The 18,189-nt window shown below is 38.1% G+C and overlaps 10 protein-coding genes across 10 annotated transcripts; 6 read left to right on the top strand and 4 right to left on the bottom strand.

Annotated features, from left to right (window-relative positions):
* Positions 1–620, top strand: B0P05DRAFT_283203 (Alpha/Beta hydrolase protein; the record flags this gene model as incomplete). The annotated part of the gene is made up of 1 exon (XM_051573437.1): positions 1–620. A coding segment is annotated over one exon (602 nt), but the record flags the coding sequence as incomplete, so codon positions are not given.
* Positions 621–722: 102 nt separating this feature from the next.
* B0P05DRAFT_559885 (uncharacterized protein) lies at positions 723–2,562 on the top strand. Its single transcript, XM_051580319.1, has 3 exons — positions 723–847; positions 909–1,106; positions 1,148–2,562. The coding sequence occupies exons 2-3, from the start codon at positions 1,004–1,006 to the stop codon at positions 2,296–2,298; spliced, it is 1,254 nt and encodes a 417-aa protein (XP_051430665.1). The 5' UTR covers positions 723–847; positions 909–1,003; the 3' UTR covers positions 2,299–2,562.
* Positions 2,563–2,667: 105 nt separating this feature from the next.
* B0P05DRAFT_575178 (uncharacterized protein) lies at positions 2,668–3,794 on the top strand (the record flags this gene model as incomplete). The annotated part of the gene is made up of 3 exons (XM_051581630.1): positions 2,668–2,764; positions 2,811–3,697; positions 3,738–3,794. The coding sequence occupies 3 exons, from the start codon at positions 2,668–2,670 to the stop codon at positions 3,792–3,794; spliced, it is 1,041 nt and encodes a 346-aa protein (XP_051430664.1).
* On the bottom strand, positions 3,783–4,769 carry B0P05DRAFT_559882 (proliferating cell nuclear antigen). Its single transcript, XM_051580318.1, has 4 exons — positions 4,743–4,769; positions 4,375–4,698; positions 4,176–4,328; positions 3,783–4,127 (listed from the first exon to the last, which is right to left on the bottom strand). The coding sequence occupies exons 2-4, from the start codon at positions 4,691–4,693 to the stop codon at positions 3,820–3,822; spliced, it is 780 nt and encodes a 259-aa protein (XP_051430663.1). The 5' UTR covers positions 4,694–4,698; positions 4,743–4,769; the 3' UTR covers positions 3,783–3,819.
* A 298-nt stretch (positions 4,770–5,067) lies between these two features.
* B0P05DRAFT_559881 (uncharacterized protein) lies at positions 5,068–7,138 on the top strand. The gene is made up of 8 exons (XM_051580317.1): positions 5,068–5,252; positions 5,293–5,423; positions 5,473–5,602; positions 5,646–5,972; positions 6,026–6,144; positions 6,198–6,442; positions 6,488–6,680; positions 6,758–7,138. The coding sequence occupies exons 1-8, from the start codon at positions 5,099–5,101 to the stop codon at positions 7,130–7,132; spliced, it is 1,674 nt and encodes a 557-aa protein (XP_051430662.1). The 5' UTR covers positions 5,068–5,098; the 3' UTR covers positions 7,133–7,138.
* Positions 7,139–9,239, bottom strand: B0P05DRAFT_559869 (ATP synthase subunit alpha; the record flags this gene model as incomplete). The annotated part of the gene is made up of 4 exons (XM_051580316.1): positions 7,139–8,083; positions 8,133–8,622; positions 8,687–8,917; positions 9,204–9,239. 4 exons carry the CDS (start codon positions 9,234–9,236, stop codon positions 7,224–7,226), a joined length of 1,614 nt encoding a protein of 537 aa, XP_051430661.1. The 3' UTR covers positions 7,139–7,223.
* A 1,135-nt stretch (positions 9,240–10,374) lies between these two features.
* B0P05DRAFT_559862 (actin family) lies at positions 10,375–11,889 on the top strand. The gene is made up of 5 exons (XM_051580315.1): positions 10,375–10,470; positions 10,533–10,979; positions 11,026–11,198; positions 11,243–11,585; positions 11,630–11,889. The coding sequence occupies exons 1-5, from the start codon at positions 10,429–10,431 to the stop codon at positions 11,804–11,806; spliced, it is 1,182 nt and encodes a 393-aa protein (XP_051430660.1). The 5' UTR covers positions 10,375–10,428; the 3' UTR covers positions 11,807–11,889.
* Positions 11,868–13,643, bottom strand: B0P05DRAFT_591282 (kinase-like domain-containing protein; the record flags this gene model as incomplete). Its single annotated transcript, XM_051582889.1, has 7 exons — positions 11,868–11,917; positions 11,963–12,365; positions 12,417–12,572; positions 12,621–12,730; positions 12,771–12,896; positions 12,959–13,132; positions 13,172–13,643. 7 exons carry the CDS (start codon positions 13,641–13,643, stop codon positions 11,868–11,870), a joined length of 1,491 nt encoding a protein of 496 aa, XP_051430659.1.
* A 184-nt stretch (positions 13,644–13,827) lies between these two features.
* On the top strand, positions 13,828–15,933 carry B0P05DRAFT_591281 (MraW methylase family-domain-containing protein; the record flags this gene model as incomplete). Its single annotated transcript, XM_051582888.1, has 5 exons — positions 13,828–13,842; positions 13,896–14,226; positions 14,730–14,828; positions 14,874–15,033; positions 15,084–15,933. The coding sequence occupies 5 exons, from the start codon at positions 13,828–13,830 to the stop codon at positions 15,931–15,933; spliced, it is 1,455 nt and encodes a 484-aa protein (XP_051430658.1).
* On the bottom strand, positions 15,627–17,265 carry B0P05DRAFT_282889 (uncharacterized protein). The gene is made up of 4 exons (XM_051573436.1): positions 17,001–17,265; positions 16,810–16,956; positions 16,036–16,758; positions 15,627–15,992 (listed from the first exon to the last, which is right to left on the bottom strand). Exons 1-4 carry the CDS (start codon positions 17,212–17,214, stop codon positions 15,940–15,942), a joined length of 1,137 nt encoding a protein of 378 aa, XP_051430657.1. The 5' UTR covers positions 17,215–17,265; the 3' UTR covers positions 15,627–15,939.
* Positions 17,266–18,189: the final 924 nt, after the last annotated feature.

Below are 18,189 nucleotides of genomic sequence, written 5' to 3'. Positions count from 1 at the left end.
TATGCCCTGACTTTTTGATTGAAACTTACCTAGATCATCAAGGCGAACGCTTCTGTCTTCAATATGATCCTAATTCCTTATTATATATCTCAAAAGCCATGGACATGTTTGACATGTCTTATTCACAAACAGAGAAACTGCTACAACAGCGAGAACAAAATAGACCTAAGCTACAGCAGATTTTAAAGCATCGTCAAGCACTGGATGTTTCTGAACAAACAGATACACGTATGATGGCTGAAGCGTGTCGATCCATCAATGGTACTCAGTCTGCATTGGAAGGAACAGAAGCAACTGCAAAACAAGGACAGGAAGACAAGAAGAGATTGACGACTTTATCTTCTGATCCTGATACTCAAGATTTAGTGGAAGGCATGAAGGGGATCCATATGCCTACTTTAGTCTTGGGTGTACAGTCTGATATTCTTTTCCCTGTCTGGCAACAAAAGGAAATTGCTGAATGTCTCCGTGCAGCTGGTAATAACCGTGTCACTTATTATGAATTAGATGCTATGTTTGGTCATGATACATTCTTGATTGATCGTGTCAGTGTGGGTGGTGCTATTAAAGGTCATTTGGAACTGTTAGACGAAGACAAATAAATTTAGACTTTTTTTTCTGATAAGTAATCCTACAAAGATTATAGAATATGATTGGTAGATAAGAGCATAATTCTTTTTTTTTTTTTTTGCTACTGAGTTTGAATGATGCCTTGGAAGTACTTTTTTTTTTAATGTCTTTCATTCAATGGTATTCAAGTCCTTACGAAAAGAAAAACAGAGCTTGTTCTCAATGCAACATAAAGGCTTTTTATGAATATATCCTCTTTTATATATAAAAAAAAGAGGTATGTTTCATTTTGTGTGAGAATATAGAGTGACTTACATCTTGTAAAACCATTAACATCAAGTACCGCCTATTTTTTTTTTAATTAATCTTTTTCTTTTCTTTATGAATTTCAACCATGATTGATGTAATATTGAGTGGTCGTAACAAAAAAAACATGCAAAACACATCCATTGCTATCATCTCAATCGAGATTCTTCCTGAATTTGGCTGGACAATGGGCGAAGAAAAGTTCTTTGGCCCAGGCACCATTTTCCAAGGTAAACAATAAATCTAGATTATCTCTCTGACGTATGCATAGGCTATGTCAAATTGAGATGTAGAGACGAAATCTATAAAGCCACTCGACTTCGCCTTGTATTTTCAGGTGCAGAATCTATGCTTACTTATGATGTTGGACCTGGACTCATACGCTCTCAAAGCAACCAATTGTTTGGCATTCGATCTACGCTATGGAAACGAAGACAAGAAGACGAAGAACTTCGATCAGGAAAAGCCTACAAATTCAAATTCACCATTCAAATGCCACTGGTTCAATTCCCTCCTTCCATGAACCACAGTTTGTACAAATGCAGCTATAAATTATGCGCCTATCTTGACTCTGCAGAATCATACGATGAAACACCACTTACAGCACACATCCCTATCAACTATATTCCCCTCATAGAGACGAGACTACTCAAGTCGCCTATCTACCTCGAAGATGTCAAGAAACGAAAGAAACACAGGAATAAATGGATGGCCATGCCTGCTGTCACAGTCAAGCTTCATTCGGTAGAATATTTATCAGGCGATACAATTCAAGCCATCATATGCACTACCAAACCCGATGTATCAGCCTCTTCGTTCATTGCACCTTCCTTTAAATTCGATTATAGTATCACCATGAATCTATACCAAATATCTCAATTTCATTCAGACAAAGAGCCTCTTTTATCTCAATTGGTAGGCACTCAATCGTATACACTAGACGAGACCAACGAGACAGAACAACAGCACCATCTTGGTCTCCAACTTGAATCCTACTTGCCTCCTTCATTTGAATACAGTAAGATAATGTCACTTTCTTATAAATTAAGAATCAAAGTCTATATCAAACGAGCACGTACCTCTCTTTCTTCAGCCGTCAGTAAACAAGACAGCAAAAAACTAAAAGAAGCCATGACATTACCTTGGCCAACATCGACCATGTCTATGTTTGAAACACCCATTGTGATAGGCACCTTAGGACGTGGTATACGTACAGATGATGAGCTGCAAGCATATACCAAATTCAGTAGCGAACATGACCCATTACCAACCCCGAAGTTCATTGAGAACCTTCAACATGAAGACACATTGCCAAAATATGAGCCAATCAGACTACCTGATTATGAAGAAGATGGACAGAAACAATGCACGGTAGCTGCTTCTATTGTTTCATCATCCGCCTCTTCTATTACTGTTGGTTAAATAAAACCTCTAGAATCTCTTGTTTATTCGTGCAACCCTAATCCAGAATGTGATCATATATAGAGTTCTTGGCATAACCGACTTTTGAGAAGGTCACTGCTTTTATGACAAATAAAGCAACTTTCTTTACTCTTGACAATCATATCAAAAGTGTACAGAATCATGTCAAGTTTGGATTTAAATGGATTGTACACAATAGCTTAATACAATAGCAGTTGTCTTTTTATCAACACACAACTTCTAGACTTTCAAGTTACACATTTAATGCATTCTAAAAAAAAAAAAAAATGATATGATCAAAATAAATGATTGACATCTCTCTATTAATATCGTCTTGTTTATTTTATTTTATTCTTCTTCTTTTTCTTTATGGATCCTATTATCAACTTATCTATTGAACTTTTACCTGAATTTGGTTTTAATACACACAATGAGCCTGTGTTCGGACCAGGTTCTGTCTTTCAAGGTAAACGATAATAACAATATAATAATATCTCACTTCTTTGGCTTAGGCATTGTTCATCTTCGCATGAAAGAATCACCTATTGCTGCTGATCGACTGGTCCTTACATTTCGAGGAGCAGAACATGCTACAGCTATTCATGATGGCATCAAATTCTTAGTGCCATTAATCAAGAACCCATTCTTTGGTATGCAACAAACCCTTTGGCAAAGAACAAGGGACGACTGCTTATTATCAGAACCCCATTATCAGTTTCCATTCACTATCCAGATGCCTATGACTCAATTTCCTCCTTCTATGGAACATGCACTCTACCAATGTCGCTTTGATCTATCAGCCAAGTTAATCCGTACCACTTTTACTTTACCTACTGTCATGACACAAAGAACCATTCAGTATATGCCATTTATTGAGACGAGTCTATTGAAACAACCTGTGATAGAAGAAGGACATGGGCATGGATTAGACGTGTCTGTCAGGCTGTGTTCACTTGCTTATGTGCCTGGTGATACGATACCCATCACAGTGGTCACTTCATGTCGCCCAAAGAAACAAACAAAAGATCAACCTGCTGAAGTGAATTCGATCTTGCTTGAATTGTGTGAAACAGTCAGGCTAGTACCCAACAAAGCCATTTCTGTCACACGTACTGTTGCATCTCACTTGCATAAACCATACAAATATGCGATTGTTCAGACACCGTTGGGTAAAGGTGCAGAATATCATGTCTGCCTCAAATTACCTGTGGAGTTGACACCTTCTGTTAATTATTCTAAAGTGGTTCAACTGTCTTATACACTACGGATCCACATCAAGAGTAGTCGAGGTGTATTTTTAAGCCCTCTTTTTCATGCCACAGTAGATATGGAACTCGCTTTAAAGATAGGCACACTGGGTTATGGTATCAGGGCTTCACAAGACTTGAAAATGTACGATGTAGACACAGAGAGTTCCCCTCGGTTTTTACGTGCATTAGAATATGAAGAATCATTACCACTGTATGAATCAAGCAAATTACCATCTTATAGATTAAAAAAATAAATTTTATTTTGTACAATTTAAGCTTCATCACCAATCTTGGGAGCCAAATAGTATCGAACATAGCCCAAATTATCAAGTTTATAATCAACCAAAAGAGGAACATCTGCAGACATGCTCAAACTAACACGTCCAGAAAGAGGAGTAGCCTTTGTAAAGTTGACAAGGTATTTAATAGAGAATGTCATGGCAACAGCTTGTTGGAGTTCAATCACAGTAGCATCATCAGCATCATCCACACTGCTGCTGGCCTTCAAAGTGATAGCACCTTTACCAATTTCACCATCACTAGAGAACTTGACACCTTCCTTTGTACATTCAATAGTCACTAAAATAAGAATGCTTAGATGACATCTACATAAATTTGATTTCTTACCGGAGTCACTGAGACTTGATAAATCACGACAGATTTCTTGGAAACGAGCAGAAGACATCGTGATAACAGCTTCATAGGCAGTTTCAGGAATACCCAAGTGTTCACTATCAATATCCATCAACTTGAGATCATATTCACTCACTTTGTCACTGTCTATCAAACATGGGTTAGGTCTAGTTCTTTTTAACAAGTGACTTACCTTTGCTTTCAAAGATCATGGTCAACACATCACCATCGTCATCAGCCTTAATGGTCAAGATATCATCATTACGAGCACACTTTAAGATCTTACCCAAGTTAGTCAAATTGATACCCAAGGGCAAGTTACGGTCACAACGATAAGGATCAAAACCATCAGAACGTAATAACATGGCAACCAAAGCAACATGAGAGTTATCCATTGCTTGAAGAGCAATACCAGAGTCATTACATTCAAAGTTACATTCAGTCACAAGTTCTTTCACAGCTTCAAGAAGAGATTTGAGAAGTTTGGCTTGTTGGAGACGAGCTTCGAGCATGGTAACTAAGGCGTATATCAGTTTATATGTTTTCTGTTTGACAACTTACGATGTATAGATGAATAGAAAAGAAAACGCGTCTTTAACAAAAAAAAAAAAAAAAAAAAAATTTGTTTTAAACTATTCGCGTATCAATAGCGGACCGGACTTTGGTTTAAGACGCGACTGTTGTGCGACTTTGCATATACCAAAAACAATGGATACCATAAACACTCTTGATTCTATGCTTAAAATACACTTGACACTTTCAAGATACTAAACATGATTATGTTCGTCTACAAAGATCTCTTTTGAATGACTAACTTGTACGCATGACAAGCGGTGCTTTAAAAGGGAGCATATCCTGCGTCGGATTTTTTTGCTCTCACTTTTTCTTTCCTTTTCTTTTTTTTTTTTTTGAATACGATGCAAAGACATACAAGTGACGATTTTGAGAACATATATAGCCACTCTTTTCGATACTTAACATCTTCGACGCCTATTCTTTATGAAGAAGATCCTTGGAGTACTACATATCAAGAGGAGATTGGATTTCCATTCGAACTATCCAATGTATTATGTAAGTCTCTTGTGTTAAACAATAACTCATCATTCAACAGTAGGTGTGGATGTACCTGATGCCTATACAGATATTTACAGCCAATGCAACCCACATCATCAAACAGTAAACATAAAAGCACTTGAGATCATCTTGAAGACAGCAGGTTTATCACATCAAGCACAAAAAGAAGTAATCTATAGACTATAGGTTTTGTTCATTTATTTTTTCTATATTCTAGGTCATGCACTTTATAAGTCCTGAAATCAGCTATGTTACACGGAATGAATTCAATGCTTATCTTGCTTTAATTGCTTGTGCACAAAAAAAGATGGATATTTCATTAGAAACAGTCTATCATCATAAAGAAGGCAAGTGAACCAACAAGAATAACATGGACTGATGTCTTTAAAGACTTGCCTATACCCATACTTCCTGACCTCACTCACTTGACTTTACAACCCAATGCAATAAAGCAGGACGATCAGCACACTCAATTATACCAAGAAGAACAAAAAGCATTAAATCAATGGCTTCAAGACCTCGATCATATCTCACTGACATTGACATTAGAAAAAGAGGGATTCTTGTTTAAACACATCAATTATCAGATCAAAAGTGAGAAACTAGGCACTAGCGTATTAAGAAGATTCAGTGATTTTTGGTGGTTATGGGAGACACTACTTAAGCGATATCCATGTAGGATCATACCACATTTACCACCAAAAAAACTAGGTGGAAGTAAAGATAGTTACAAAAAAAAAAGCCCCTTTTTAGGTTAATAAGTTGATTAGGAACAGACGTGTTTGAAGACAGAAGAAGGAAGGGACTGTCTCGATTTATGAATGCAGTGATCCAACATCCTGTGCTTGGTAAAGATGAAGTAGTGAAGGCATTTTTAAGTCATCCTTCGGTAACCCCCCCCTCTTCCCTATTGGTTTCGTTTGATCACTCATTTTGACTTAGGAAATGACTACATGGAGACGAAAACACCCTCCTTCTTTAGACGAAGAATTTGTGAGGACATCCTATTCTATGGCACGATTGGAGCAATTGATTCCTTTGGATTTGGATGATCGTATCATTCGTATGAGGAAAAGACTGACTGTATCTGTTCAACTGTATGAGCGCATGTGTCTGATCATGAACCAAATGAACAGGTTAAACAAAGCATTAGGTTCAGATTATGCTCGCTATAGTATGACACTCAAGTAAGTTCAATAGGATGGGTTTATGCTGTATTCTAATCATACTAGTTTTGTGAGTGATCTGGATAAGGACTGTTGGGTGCCCAACTGTGAGGGTTGTCAGCAAATGGTACATGGTTATGAAGGCATATCAAAATCATTACAACAAACAGGTGCCATGCTTCATAAACATGCTATTATCACAGACAATACGATCGTGGAGAGTTTAAAGCAACAAAGGGACTTACTGGACGCATTCAAAGTACAAACTATCTTCCTTATCATATATATATATATATATATATATGCTTATTTTGTTTTTGTTTTTTTTTTTTGTAGGAACTCTTGGAGCGTAAAGAACGTCTGAATACCATGTCCAATCAAACACTCTCTAGACTGATAGCCAAATATCAAACAGGAAAAATACAGCCTACAGTGGCTCATGATGTTCAACAAGTACAAGAACATACCTTACCAGAACACATACGAGACCAAGATACAGGATTAACACTGACTCAACAACGAGACATCTTTATCCGTTACTGTCTTATGTCTGAACTGTCCTTTTTGCATAAACAACAGACAAACATATCCATGATGTACAACACATTTGTCACAAACCAACTCAAGCATACAAAACAATGGACAGAACATTGGAAAAATATAGCCTTATTCACTACTGAAATGCCTAAAGCATCACATGTCTTTTTATAAACGATTTATTTGTAACAAAGTGCGAAAAATGCTTATTTTTTTTTCTTTTTTCCCCCTTTTCTTCATATATATTTTACATGGATGATATAAATTAGTAGAAACCCTTGGCGTGGTTATCACAGACATCACGGAGCTTAGCTTCGAGTTCCTTGGAGAGAACACCCTTGGTACGGATTTCTTCAAGGACATCACTGTGTTGAGTAGCAACGTGGCTGATGAAATCCTTTTCCCAATCAACAACCTTGTTTACAGGGATCTTATCGAGGTAACCGTTAACACCAGCAAAGATGATGGGAACTTGAGCTTGGATAGACAAGGGAGTGTATTGAGGTTGCTTCAACAATTCAGTGAGACGAGCACCACGGTTCAACAAGAATTGAGTGGAGGCATCCAAATCAGAACCGAATTGGGCGAAAGCAGCAACTTCACGGTATTGAGCCAAGAAGAGCTTCATGGAACCAGCAACTTGCTTCATGGCCTTGGTTTGAGCAGCGGAACCGACACGAGAGACGGAAAGACCGACGTTAATGGCAGGACGGATACCCTTGAAGAAAAGTTCGGCTTCCAAGAAGATTTGACCATCAGTAATGGAAATAACGTTAGTGGGGATATAGGCAGAGACATCACCACCTTGGGTTTCAATGATGGGAAGAGCAGTCATGGAACCATAACCGAAGCTCTTGTTCATCTTGGCAGCACGTTCCAAAAGACGAGAGTGAAGATAGAAGACATCACCAGGGTAAGCTTCACGACCAGGAGGACGACGAAGCAAGAGAGACATTTGACGGTAAGCAACAGCTTGCTTGGATAAATCGTCATAGATGATCAAAGAGTGACGACCGTTGTCACGGAACCATTCACCAATAGCAGCACCAGAGAAAGGAGCAAGGTATTGAAGAGGAGCAGCTTCAGAAGCAGTAGCAGCAACAACAATAGTGTACTTCATGGCATCTATAAGATATACATAAGAATACAGGTGCATATATCTAAATGAACTTACCGTTTTCTTCAAGAGTTCTGACAAGTTGAGCAACAGTAGAACGCTTTTGACCGACAGCAACATAGATACAGTACAACTTCTTGGCTTCATCAGAACCGTTGTTCCAGTTCTTTTGGTTCAAGATGGTATCGAGAGCGACAGCAGTCTTACCAGTTTGACGATCACCAATGATCAATTCACGTTGACCACGACCAATGGGGACCATGGAATCAACAGACTTGATACCAGTTTGCATAGGTTCGTTGACAGAGTGACGAGGCAAGATACCAGGAGCCTTGACTTGGACACGAGAACGACCAGCAGCGTCAAGAGGACCCTTACCATCAATGGGGTTACCAAGAGCATCGACAACACGACCGAGGAGACCAGGACCAATAGGGACATCGACAATAGCACCAGTACGCTTGACAGTATCACCTTCCTTAATCAAACGATCGTTACCGAAGACGACAATACCGACGTTATCAGCTTCCAAGTTAAGAGCCATACCCTAACATATGTTCTCATCAATGATCTGATTCTTTCTCTCTTTTTCTGTTTTCTGTATTATTTACCTTAAGACCGCTGGAGAATTCAACCATTTCTTCAGCTTGGCAGTTCTTCAAACCGTAAACACGGGCAATACCATCACCAATGGACAAGACACGACCAGTTTCTTGGAGATCAACTTCAGAGTTAGCACCCAAAATACGTTGTTCGAGGATAGAAGAAACTTCAGAAGTAGAAGGCTTAGCAGAAGCATAAGTACGGGCAGCAGTGGCAACAGCACCGAGGTTAAGACGGGCCTACATAAAATAGTCAGCATACAATGCGACCAACACACTTTTTCTCTTTTATATTAAACAAGTGGAAATATGTCATGTGTTGTCTCTCTTTTGTCTATTCGAGTCCCGTCAACAAGTAATTATCGTGTTGCTTCATGCTATCATTCGCGTATATATCGAGATGTATCTACAGTGATGATGGTCAAAGTGTTGATGCATTTCCATGTTGAGAGATGACAAACTCCATTTCCACATGTCTAATATAAGGAGTGATGCTTACAGCAGGAGCCAAACTGCGAGCAGCCAGAGGACGGGCAATACGAGCAACGTTTCTAAGCATTGTTGAAAGTTATTGTTTAACTAGAAAAGAAGAAAGCTCTTGTAATCTTTTTTTTTGCGTTGCTATATTTTTTTTTTTTTTTTTTTTTTTTTTTTACTTTCCCCAGAAATTCGAGGGTGTTTTTTAAAGGGGCGTCAGCAGGGCTTAATAACCCACTTATTTCAACTCATTTAAAAGATGACGTTGCTTTCTGTGACTGATTTTCTCCCTCTCAATTTATGCTTCATAGCATGTGTTGACAGTGTCATTGGTCTCAATATATCAGTATTGCTATTATACATAGAACCAAAAGACTATGATTTCAATTGTCTTTTTGTTTATGCCTCAAAAGACATGAATAGACTCAATTGACATTTTGAGTTGAATGTTTAAGCTTATACACTGAACTGAAATAACAATTAACCCAATTTTTATGTCATTCGAACCCAGCAAAAAAGACATCATGATTCAAGAGCCAAGATGATGCTTAAACGCACTCAGTTCTTTGTGGGTGATTTAAGATGTTTAATTTAGTTTAGTATTTGGTAGTACAGCTTTTGGCATCAATCACAGCTTAGTATTGGTGGGTCATATTGTATAGTGATATGAATCGAATGAGAAGATAGTAAGGGAGGTATTTCACATAGACTGTTACTCATTTATCTTCCTTCTATTCTCTACACGAATTTTTCAATAAAGGGTATTACTGAAGAATAGGAATAGAATTGTCTACGTCATATACAGCTGAGATAAATACTCATTATGCGCCAATGACAATGAATTCTGTTTAGAAGAGAGAAGAAAAAGAAACTATAGAATCACTAATGTACAAACAATAAAGGGGATATCTTTCAATACAATTCGAATAAAGTATATACAAGTAGGCTAACATTTAAAGTAATGTATTTAATGCATTGGTTTCTTTCTTTGTAAGTATTCATAGTATCTACTTTTCTTTTCAAATGAACATATGTATATATACACACAAACTGATCATTTATTGTACTATGAGTGCCTGAATGTACAACTATACCTTCTTCATACCCGAGAAATTGTTCATAAGCCCATCATCTGTCCTTGAATGTAGAAGATTTGAGCTTTAAAAAGAGAGTCCGCTTACCTTCTCGGCTTCATTCCTTTGCTTCTCTCTCTCTCTCTCTTTTTTTTTTTTCTCTCTCTCTCTTCTATCATTATTATAACATCTAGACAGAAAATGAACGCTACAAATACACTTGTTGTTGACAATGGTACAGGTGTAAGTAACACTTACCATAAAACATCTATGACTAACGCGCTTTTTTTTCCCCCTCCATCTAGTTTGTCAAATGTGGTTATGCAGGTTCCAACTTTCCCGAACATGTCTTTCCCAGTGTTGTAGGTCGTCCCATCTTACGTGCTGAGGAGCGAGTAGGTGACCTTCAAGTCAAAGACATTATGATTGGTGATGAAGCTGCTCAACTCCGTAATATTCTTCAAATGTCTTATCCCATGGAAAATGGTATCATTCGCAACTGGGAAGATATGCGTCACTTGTGGAACTACACATTTGATGAAATGCTCAAGATCAATCCCCGAGACAGCAAGATTCTCTTGACAGAAGCTCCTATGAACCCTAAAAAGAACCGTGAAAAGATGGCTGAAATCATGTTTGAAGAATATGGGTTCCAAGGTATTTACGTGGCTATTCAGGCTGTCTTGACATTGTTTGCTCAGGGTCTTATGTCGGGTGTGGTGGTTGACTCTGGTGATGGCGTGACTCATATTGTAAGATCCATTTGTCTTTTATGTATAACTAATATATGTTGTGTAGGTGCCTGTGTATCAAGGTTATGCACCTGCTAACCTGACACGTCGTCTTGATGTTGCTGGTCGTCATGTGACTCGATACCTTATCAAGTTGTTGCTTTTGCGTGGTTATGCATTTAATCGTACTGCTGATTTTGAAACAGTGCGTCAAATCAAAGAAAAGTTTTGTTATGTCAGGTAAGCATATAGACTGTCTTATGATTGTTATTCAACCCTGCTAGTTATGATCTTGAAATGGATCAAAAGTTAGGCAATGAGACAACCACACTTGTTGAAAGTTATGAACTTCCTGATGGTCGTGTTATTAAGGTTGGATCTGAACGTTTTGAAGCCCCTGAATGTCTTTTCCAACCCAACTTGATTGATGTGGAAGCACCTGGTATGGCTGAAATGCTGTTTAATACTATCCAGGCTGCTGATATTGATATTCGTGCTGATCTCTATAAGCACATTGTACTCTCGGGTGGTTCTACCATGTATCCTGGTTTACCTAGTCGTCTAGAGAAAGAAATGAAGCAACTCTATCTTACGAACGTATTGAATGGTGATGCCAGTCGATTGAATGTAAGTGTAGCATATCTTATCCTTATCACTCAATGCTGTCATAGAAATTTAAGATTCGTATTGAAGACCCTCCTAGACGTAAGCATATGGTCTATCTTGGTGGTGCTGTCCTTGCTGATATCATGAAGGATAAAGACAGTTGGTGGGTTACTAAACAAGAATGGGAAGAAATGGGTCCTCGTTCATTAGAAAAGATGGGTGTATTAGGTTCTACTGCCTAATACACTATTATTATTATTATTATTATTATTATTATTATTATCATTATCATTATCATTATTATTAAAACGTATAGTCATCCGAATCAGAATCCCCTTCATGATAAAGTGTAACTGAGTCATACTATAAGTCATTGCCATACACGTATATTGACTTACTTGAATTAAACTTTTCAAATGGATTCTGTTCATTCGTGTTTAAGGTAAGCAAGATATCATCCGATTCCAAGTCAAAACTCATGCTTTCAGGTGGCATTTTTCTAAAATTAAGGGCATCAATACCGTTGGGTTTTTGTACAAGTGGTGTAATGGGTGGTGTACAGTGTCTTAACAAGGCAAAATTAATAGACTTGAAGAATCCGTGTGCCTTAATATCAGAAGCACCTGCTCGACAACCCAATCGCTTGTTTTCATCTTTATGCAATAATCGCTTGATGAGGCTTTTGGCATTGCTTGAAATACTGGTCTTGTAATACGGTTGTTCACCAAACTGGACATCACAATGAAGTACTCGAGAAAACGTTTCATTCCTGCCTGATCCCTTGAAGGGTGTTGTGCCAAACTAATGCATGATGAATATATATATATATGTACATACAATAGATTGACTTACCAGCATTTCATAGATAAGGACACCCAATGTCCACCAATCGACTGCACTTGTATGTCCACACCCCTTAATGACTTCAGGTGCAATGTATTCTTCCGTACCTACAAAACTATTGGTCCTAAGATGATTGACACAACTTTTGGTATTAATGGAAGGGGGCTAAGAGAACAGAATAAGCGAATAAGCAGTGATGGCATTGTTTCTTACCACATGAGGGGATCCTGATTTCACCACACAGGGATTACCTGGTGGTTGAGATCCTTTGCTCAAGTCGAAATCACTCAACATAATATGTCCACTTTGATGAAGTAAGATATCTATGGATACTATCAGTAGATTGTTAACATTCTGACTTACTTTCTGGTTTTAAATCACGGTAAATGTGTCCTTGAAGGTGCAAGTATTCCAAAGCAGCAATCACCTCAGCTGCATAAAACTTGGCACCTTCTTCTGATAGACATTTACCAGGGCGTAATTGAAGTGCTTATCATAACAGTAAGTTTCTCCCCCCCTTTTTTTTTTAAAAAAAAAAGAAAAATCTTTACCTCGGAAGAATTCACCTCCTACACAATACTCCATCACAAAATACAAGTAATCTTGACTTTGAAATGAATGATAAAGAGTGACAATAAAAGGATGGTTGGATGTGGTCAAAATTTCTTGTTCTGCTAAAGCACGCTTGATCTTGTTTCTACGAATCATTTCTCGCTTTGATAAGACTATGGTGATCAGATAAACATCAGTCATGGACAACTTACCTTTCATGGCAAACAGTTTATCGGTTCCTTTCTGTTTGACCATATAGACTTTGCCTACATCGCCTTTACCAAGCATACGTATCTTGACAAAACTAGAAGGACCCACTTCTACTTTTTTGACTTTGATACTACTGCTTGAATACGTACGACGACAGATGCGACGTAGTCGTTGCATGGGAGGTGAGTCTGTCATAAGAGAAGGTATAGAGGCCATACTGTTATTAGCTGTGCTTTGATAAGAGTGTCTGTTGATATCAAGTAGTTTGGTATTGGGTGCTGAAGCCACTCGACGAATTGGTTTTTGTTCGTTATTATTTCCGTTAAACCAACTGTTGCTCTTGAAGCCCTTTTGTGAACTGGTATCAAAGTCATTAGGTACTGCAAAAGGAGGTGGTGAAGCATGAAAAAAGGATTTGATACGCATGGTTGTTGGACTTGCCTTGTAAGAAGGCGGTGGTGCCGATATGTCCATGCTGATCCAAATTTTTAAAAAAAAAGAAAAGAAAAAAGGGACTTGTTGATTGGCTATGATGGTGCCTTTCAAGCAAGTAACAAAGGATGACATGATTGGTGCAATTCTGACTCAATCAAATGTCAAAAATAAATAGCGAGTTTCTTTTTATTTCCCTTTCTTTCTTTCTTTTTAAAATTTTAATATGTTGAATAACCAAGTAAGTGTATATGCCCTTCTATAGTCCATATAGGTACTTACCCTGATCAATAGTTCCCTCGTAGAGTTAGTTTTGATTTGAGTCACAATGTTGTGTATGTGTTGCCTACCTTAGAAGAGTGCCGCCATGCTGCCAAGCAAAAGAGTCGCGAAGAATGGCAACGTAAGACACTGAATGAAGACATGATCAATGATGATATTGTGACTGAAATACAAGAAGACTGTTATGCTAGTTCTCGTGATTCTGAAGAAGAAGACTCTGTCATCGAGACTCAACCTACTAAAAGTTGTTTAAAAAAACCACCTGTTGTTATTTCTACTGAAAAGAAGAAACAAACCAAAAAGCAGCAACACCAAAAAAAGAGAAAAAGATCCAAAGCTCAAGGTAAATACACATACATACATATATATACATTTTCTCTCTCTTTCTTAACAATTGAATAGATCCTATCAATATGATTAGCGTCCATTGAATTCAACAGAGGTATAAGCGCCATTTGGTATTACAGCAGATGAACTGCCCATCCACTTTGGATCTAAGAATCCATGACAAGATACTACGCTTCTTTATCAAGAAAAAAAGACGCAAAAAATATCAAAAAACTCCCTACTCTTCCTTTTTACAATAAAGTGTTTCCCTCTCTCTCTCTCTCTCTCTTTTTGGGGGGTGGGAATCTGTTATCAATGAACATGCAAAAAATCAATGTTACTCAAACACTTTAAACTTGACATGCAACCAACGGAGTTTTAATTGTGGCAACATAGCTAAAGTCAATTGCATCACACTTCAAAAAAAAAAATTTTTTTTATATTTATTTACTAAGGTTATGCATTTCCTAAAACGTGTCTATTCCACTTATTTACCTTATCACAAGATACATGTGCCAGTATTATTACCTCAAGTGATATCTCAATTAGCACCTAAAGATGGTAGCATATATTGTGATTTAACATTTGGTGATGGTGGCTATACTAAAGCCTTATTAGGTAATGTGTATATACTAAAGAAACTTTTCATTTAATTTCTTTTAGACAGTTGTGATTGTAGAGTAGTAGCTGTTGATCAAGACCCGACAGCATATACAAAAGCACAACAACTCGCTACCATACCAGCTTATAAAGACCGACTATTTCCTATTCACGGCAAGTTTGGATCGATTCTTGACCATATCCAACGTGAATTACAATGGCAGTAAAGATGAAGCTAATGACTTGTTATCAACACTAATGCAACTTGTTTAGAACACCTTGTTTTGATGGCATCGTGATGGACATTGGTGTCTCGAGTGGACAGATTGAAACACCAGAAAGAGGGTTTTCATACAAATTAGATGGTCCTTTAGACATGCGCATGGCCTCACGTGGAAGACATGTCGAGATCGCATCTGATCATGAAAAAGCATTGCTAAGGAAATCCATCTCTGCTTATGAGATTGTCAATTTTTTCAGTCGAGAACAAATCGCAGACATTATTTACAAGTATGGTGGGGATCGTCTCTCACGCAAGATTGCTGCTGCCATTGTAACAGCAAGGCAATCAGGTCCTATTGAAACCACTCTGGCCTTGGCCAACATTATTCAGAAAGCATGTCCTCAACCACGATGGCAGCGTGGCCATGATGACATGCTAAGGAATTCAGCAGCACGTACATTTCAGGCTTTTCGTATCTATATTAATGATGAACTGGTCGAGTTGGAACACGCATTAGCAGCCAGTGAATACTTACTTGTGCCTCAGGGTAAACTGGCTGTTGTCACATTCCATTCACTTGAAGATCGCATCGTCAAGAACTTCATGCAACATTGTTCTGGTAAACGATCGATTCAAGATGCGGAACAAAACCAGTTTAGTCTCAAGAGAGCAGCCAGTAAAGAATACAAAAAGGCACTCAAATACAGTACGGATGTGAGTCATAAGATGATCATGCCCACAAAGCAGCATGTGGTGCCTTCTTTTGAGATCTGTACAAAACATGTCATTCAGCCTACAGATGAAGAAGTAGAGAACAATGCTCGTAGTCGATCAGCTAAATTACGTGTGGCCAAGCGGACAGATGCACAAGCATTAAATCCATTTTTATTGTTTCAATAAATTTGTCTAGAGTTCTTGGTGTATGAGGTGAGGCTTAAATGTACTGCCTTTTTTCAAATCTATCGAATGTCAGCTTTGATGAAGACGATGGATTCAACTTACATTCAATGGTTTCTGCATCTACGTGCGTAGGGAAAACGACTTGGTATTCTACAAACAAATCACCATGCTGTGAATGGTCTTGGTGATATGGCATGCCTTGTCCTTTCATGGTCTGTACATAGCCATATTGAGTCACACCTTCTCTCACAAGTTCAATAGTAGAACCATCCAAGTGTGTGATGGTCTTTTTAAACCCAGCAAGTGCTTCAATCAAGGTAATATGTTGTTTTGTATACAAATGATTGCCTCGTCTTTCAAACACAGGATGAGGTGCTGCCTGTGTCGAGAATACAATGTTACCAGGAATCGTTTCAGGATACTCGTCTGCTTCTTCCTCCAACACAATCTGTTGGCCATCCATCATACCCTTTTCGATATAAAGCGAATAATTTTCATTGCCTCTGCGTACTTTTTTACCAGCACAATGAGGACAAGCGTGTTCAATGGTTTTGCCTTTACCGCCACATGCATGACAGACTTGTTGAAACTGTTGAAACATGCCAGGTCCTACTTGAGCTCGTTTGACAATCATACCGCTGCCTAAACAAGCATTACATGTATGGATATCATCGGGGTGACGTGCACCACTACCATGGCAATGATCACACAAGACTTGCTTAGAGACATCAACTTGGATTTCGGCACCATTGTACAAGTCTTCTAAAGTGACTTGAAGTGTAATGTGGTAATCAGGGCCTCTTTTTTCTTGATGACCACCATGACCTATATAGACACACATAGATTCAGTATATTGTATGGTCCCTAATGACTTACGGTGTCCACCACCAAAAAAGTGAGAGAAAATATCAAAGGGGTCATGGAATCCGCCTCCACCACCATGGTTGTTGTTTTGCTTTAATCCCTCTTCACCATAACGATCATAAATGGATCGTTTTTCATCGTCCATCAAGATTTCATAAGCTAAGAAAGAAGAGATGAGATCAAGTAAGGATAGAAAGACATACCATTGGCAATCTCCATAAACTTTTGTGAAGCCTTTTCATCACCAGAGTTTTTATCAGGATGATAAACTCTTGAAAGTTTTTTGAAATGACGTTTGATTTGTGATTTGGGCGCGTCTCGAGGTACATCAAGGATCTCATAGTAATCTTTAGCAGCAACAGTCAAGGCTACTATCCACAAAAAGGTCAATAGTAACAGTGCCTTGGTACCTCGCATAGTCAAAAAAATGATAAAAAGAAAAGGGAAAGAGAAATCGGAATTTGTGTTGGAACATGATTATTGGCTTATTTTATGCTGATAGGTTTGTACAACTTATGCATTGTCTGCTTGTTTTCGGACCATCTCTTTTATTATTACGAACGTTGCTAAAGAGATACGGTAAAGGACTCTCCGAGCCGCACTTTTCTCATTTGTAAAACGTATTAACTTATTGAACTCTACACTATCAAGGACATGCTTCACTCCCTTAGCCGACAATGTTGGTTGCAGCAATAATAACTATGATGTTGACACAATGATTAAAACTTTGTACTAAACCTTATCTCTAGAATCAGGTCAGTGTCTGTTATACCTCCTCCGTTATTATTTGCTAATTCAAAATGCTGTTTATTTATAGAGAGTGATTATTGGAGAAAATTGTTCTGTTGTGTGTAAACCCGAAAATACTATGTTTAGATGGGTATAATATTGTAACTGGTGAAAAGAGTGATATTTTACCTTATGAAGAATGACAAACTTGATATCTTATTCCATTTGCACCTTTTATCAACTCCAATGGAGCAACAAGACTACTGGTTATTTTTACAAAGTTACTCATTTTTCAACTACATAAAATGTAAGATCGAAAGACTGTCTTTGACCCCAATTCTTTCTTTACTCTTCCACGAATACTTTCCGGAAATACTGTACACATTAGACAAATAAGGCGATGTATAGTCATCAGTCATTCGATACTTTTTTTTCTTTTTTCTTTTTTCTTTTTGTCTTTTTCTTTGTATTTGAATGCCTGAAATAGATTCCACTGCAAGGGCAGTAACGCCTGTAGCAGCCATACCAACGCCACCACCACCTGCTACTGCAGCTGCTGTTGAGACTGTCCCTGCTACTACTGTTGTCCCTGCTCCAGTTCCAGTTACAACGCAACCAGCAGCAGCACAACCAGCAGCAGCACAACCAGCAGCAGCACAACCA

Source organism: Gilbertella persicaria (genome assembly GCF_025201335.1).
Source record: "Gilbertella persicaria strain CBS 190.32 chromosome Unknown B0P05scaffold_55, whole genome shotgun sequence".
Taxonomy (NCBI): Eukaryota; Fungi; Mucoromycota; class Mucoromycetes; order Mucorales; family Choanephoraceae; genus Gilbertella; species Gilbertella persicaria.
The sequence above is the reverse complement of the archived record's forward strand: the minus strand, read 5'-3'. Positions and strand labels throughout refer to the sequence as shown.

Excerpts from the sequence above, each read along its gene's own strand:
- B0P05DRAFT_559862 (XM_051580315.1), top strand. The coding sequence starts at position 10,429 with ATGAACGCTACAAATACACTTGTTGTTGACAATGGTACAGGT. Across the intron at positions 11,199-11,242 it reads GAAAAGTTTTGTTATGTCAG|TTATGATCTTGAAATGGATC; the intron begins GTAAGCATATAG and ends CAACCCTGCTAG. Across the intron at positions 11,586-11,629 it reads GTGATGCCAGTCGATTGAAT|AAATTTAAGATTCGTATTGA; the intron begins GTAAGTGTAGCA and ends ATGCTGTCATAG.
- B0P05DRAFT_282889 (XM_051573436.1), bottom strand. The coding sequence starts at position 17,214 with ATGCGAGGTACCAAGGCACTGTTACTATTGACCTTTTTGTGGATAGTA. Across the intron at positions 16,759-16,809 it reads CTTTTTTGGTGGTGGACACC|GTCATGGTGGTCATCAAGAA; the intron begins GTAAGTCATTAG and ends GTGTCTATATAG. Across the intron at positions 15,993-16,035 it reads AGATGCAGAAACCATTGAAT|ATTTGAAAAAAGGCAGTACA; the intron begins GTAAGTTGAATC and ends GACATTCGATAG.
- B0P05DRAFT_559885 (XM_051580319.1), top strand. The coding sequence starts at position 1,004 with ATGCAAAACACATCCATTGCTATCATCTCAATCGAGATTCTTCCTGAA. Across the intron at positions 1,107-1,147 it reads CCCAGGCACCATTTTCCAAG|GCTATGTCAAATTGAGATGT; the intron begins GTAAACAATAAA and ends ACGTATGCATAG.
- B0P05DRAFT_559881 (XM_051580317.1), top strand. The coding sequence starts at position 5,099 with ATGCAAAGACATACAAGTGACGATTTTGAGAACATATATAGCCACTCT. Across the intron at positions 5,973-6,025 it reads ACCAAAAAAACTAGGTGGAA|GAACAGACGTGTTTGAAGAC; the intron begins GTAAAGATAGTT and ends TAAGTTGATTAG. Across the intron at positions 6,145-6,197 it reads CATTTTTAAGTCATCCTTCG|GAAATGACTACATGGAGACG; the intron begins GTAACCCCCCCC and ends ATTTTGACTTAG.
- B0P05DRAFT_559882 (XM_051580318.1), bottom strand. The coding sequence starts at position 4,693 with ATGCTCGAAGCTCGTCTCCAACAAGCCAAACTTCTCAAATCTCTTCTT. Across the intron at positions 4,329-4,374 it reads CATGATCTTTGAAAGCAAAG|ACAGTGACAAAGTGAGTGAA; the intron begins GTAAGTCACTTG and ends CATGTTTGATAG. Across the intron at positions 4,128-4,175 it reads ATCAAGTCTCAGTGACTCCG|TGACTATTGAATGTACAAAG; the intron begins GTAAGAAATCAA and ends TTCTTATTTTAG.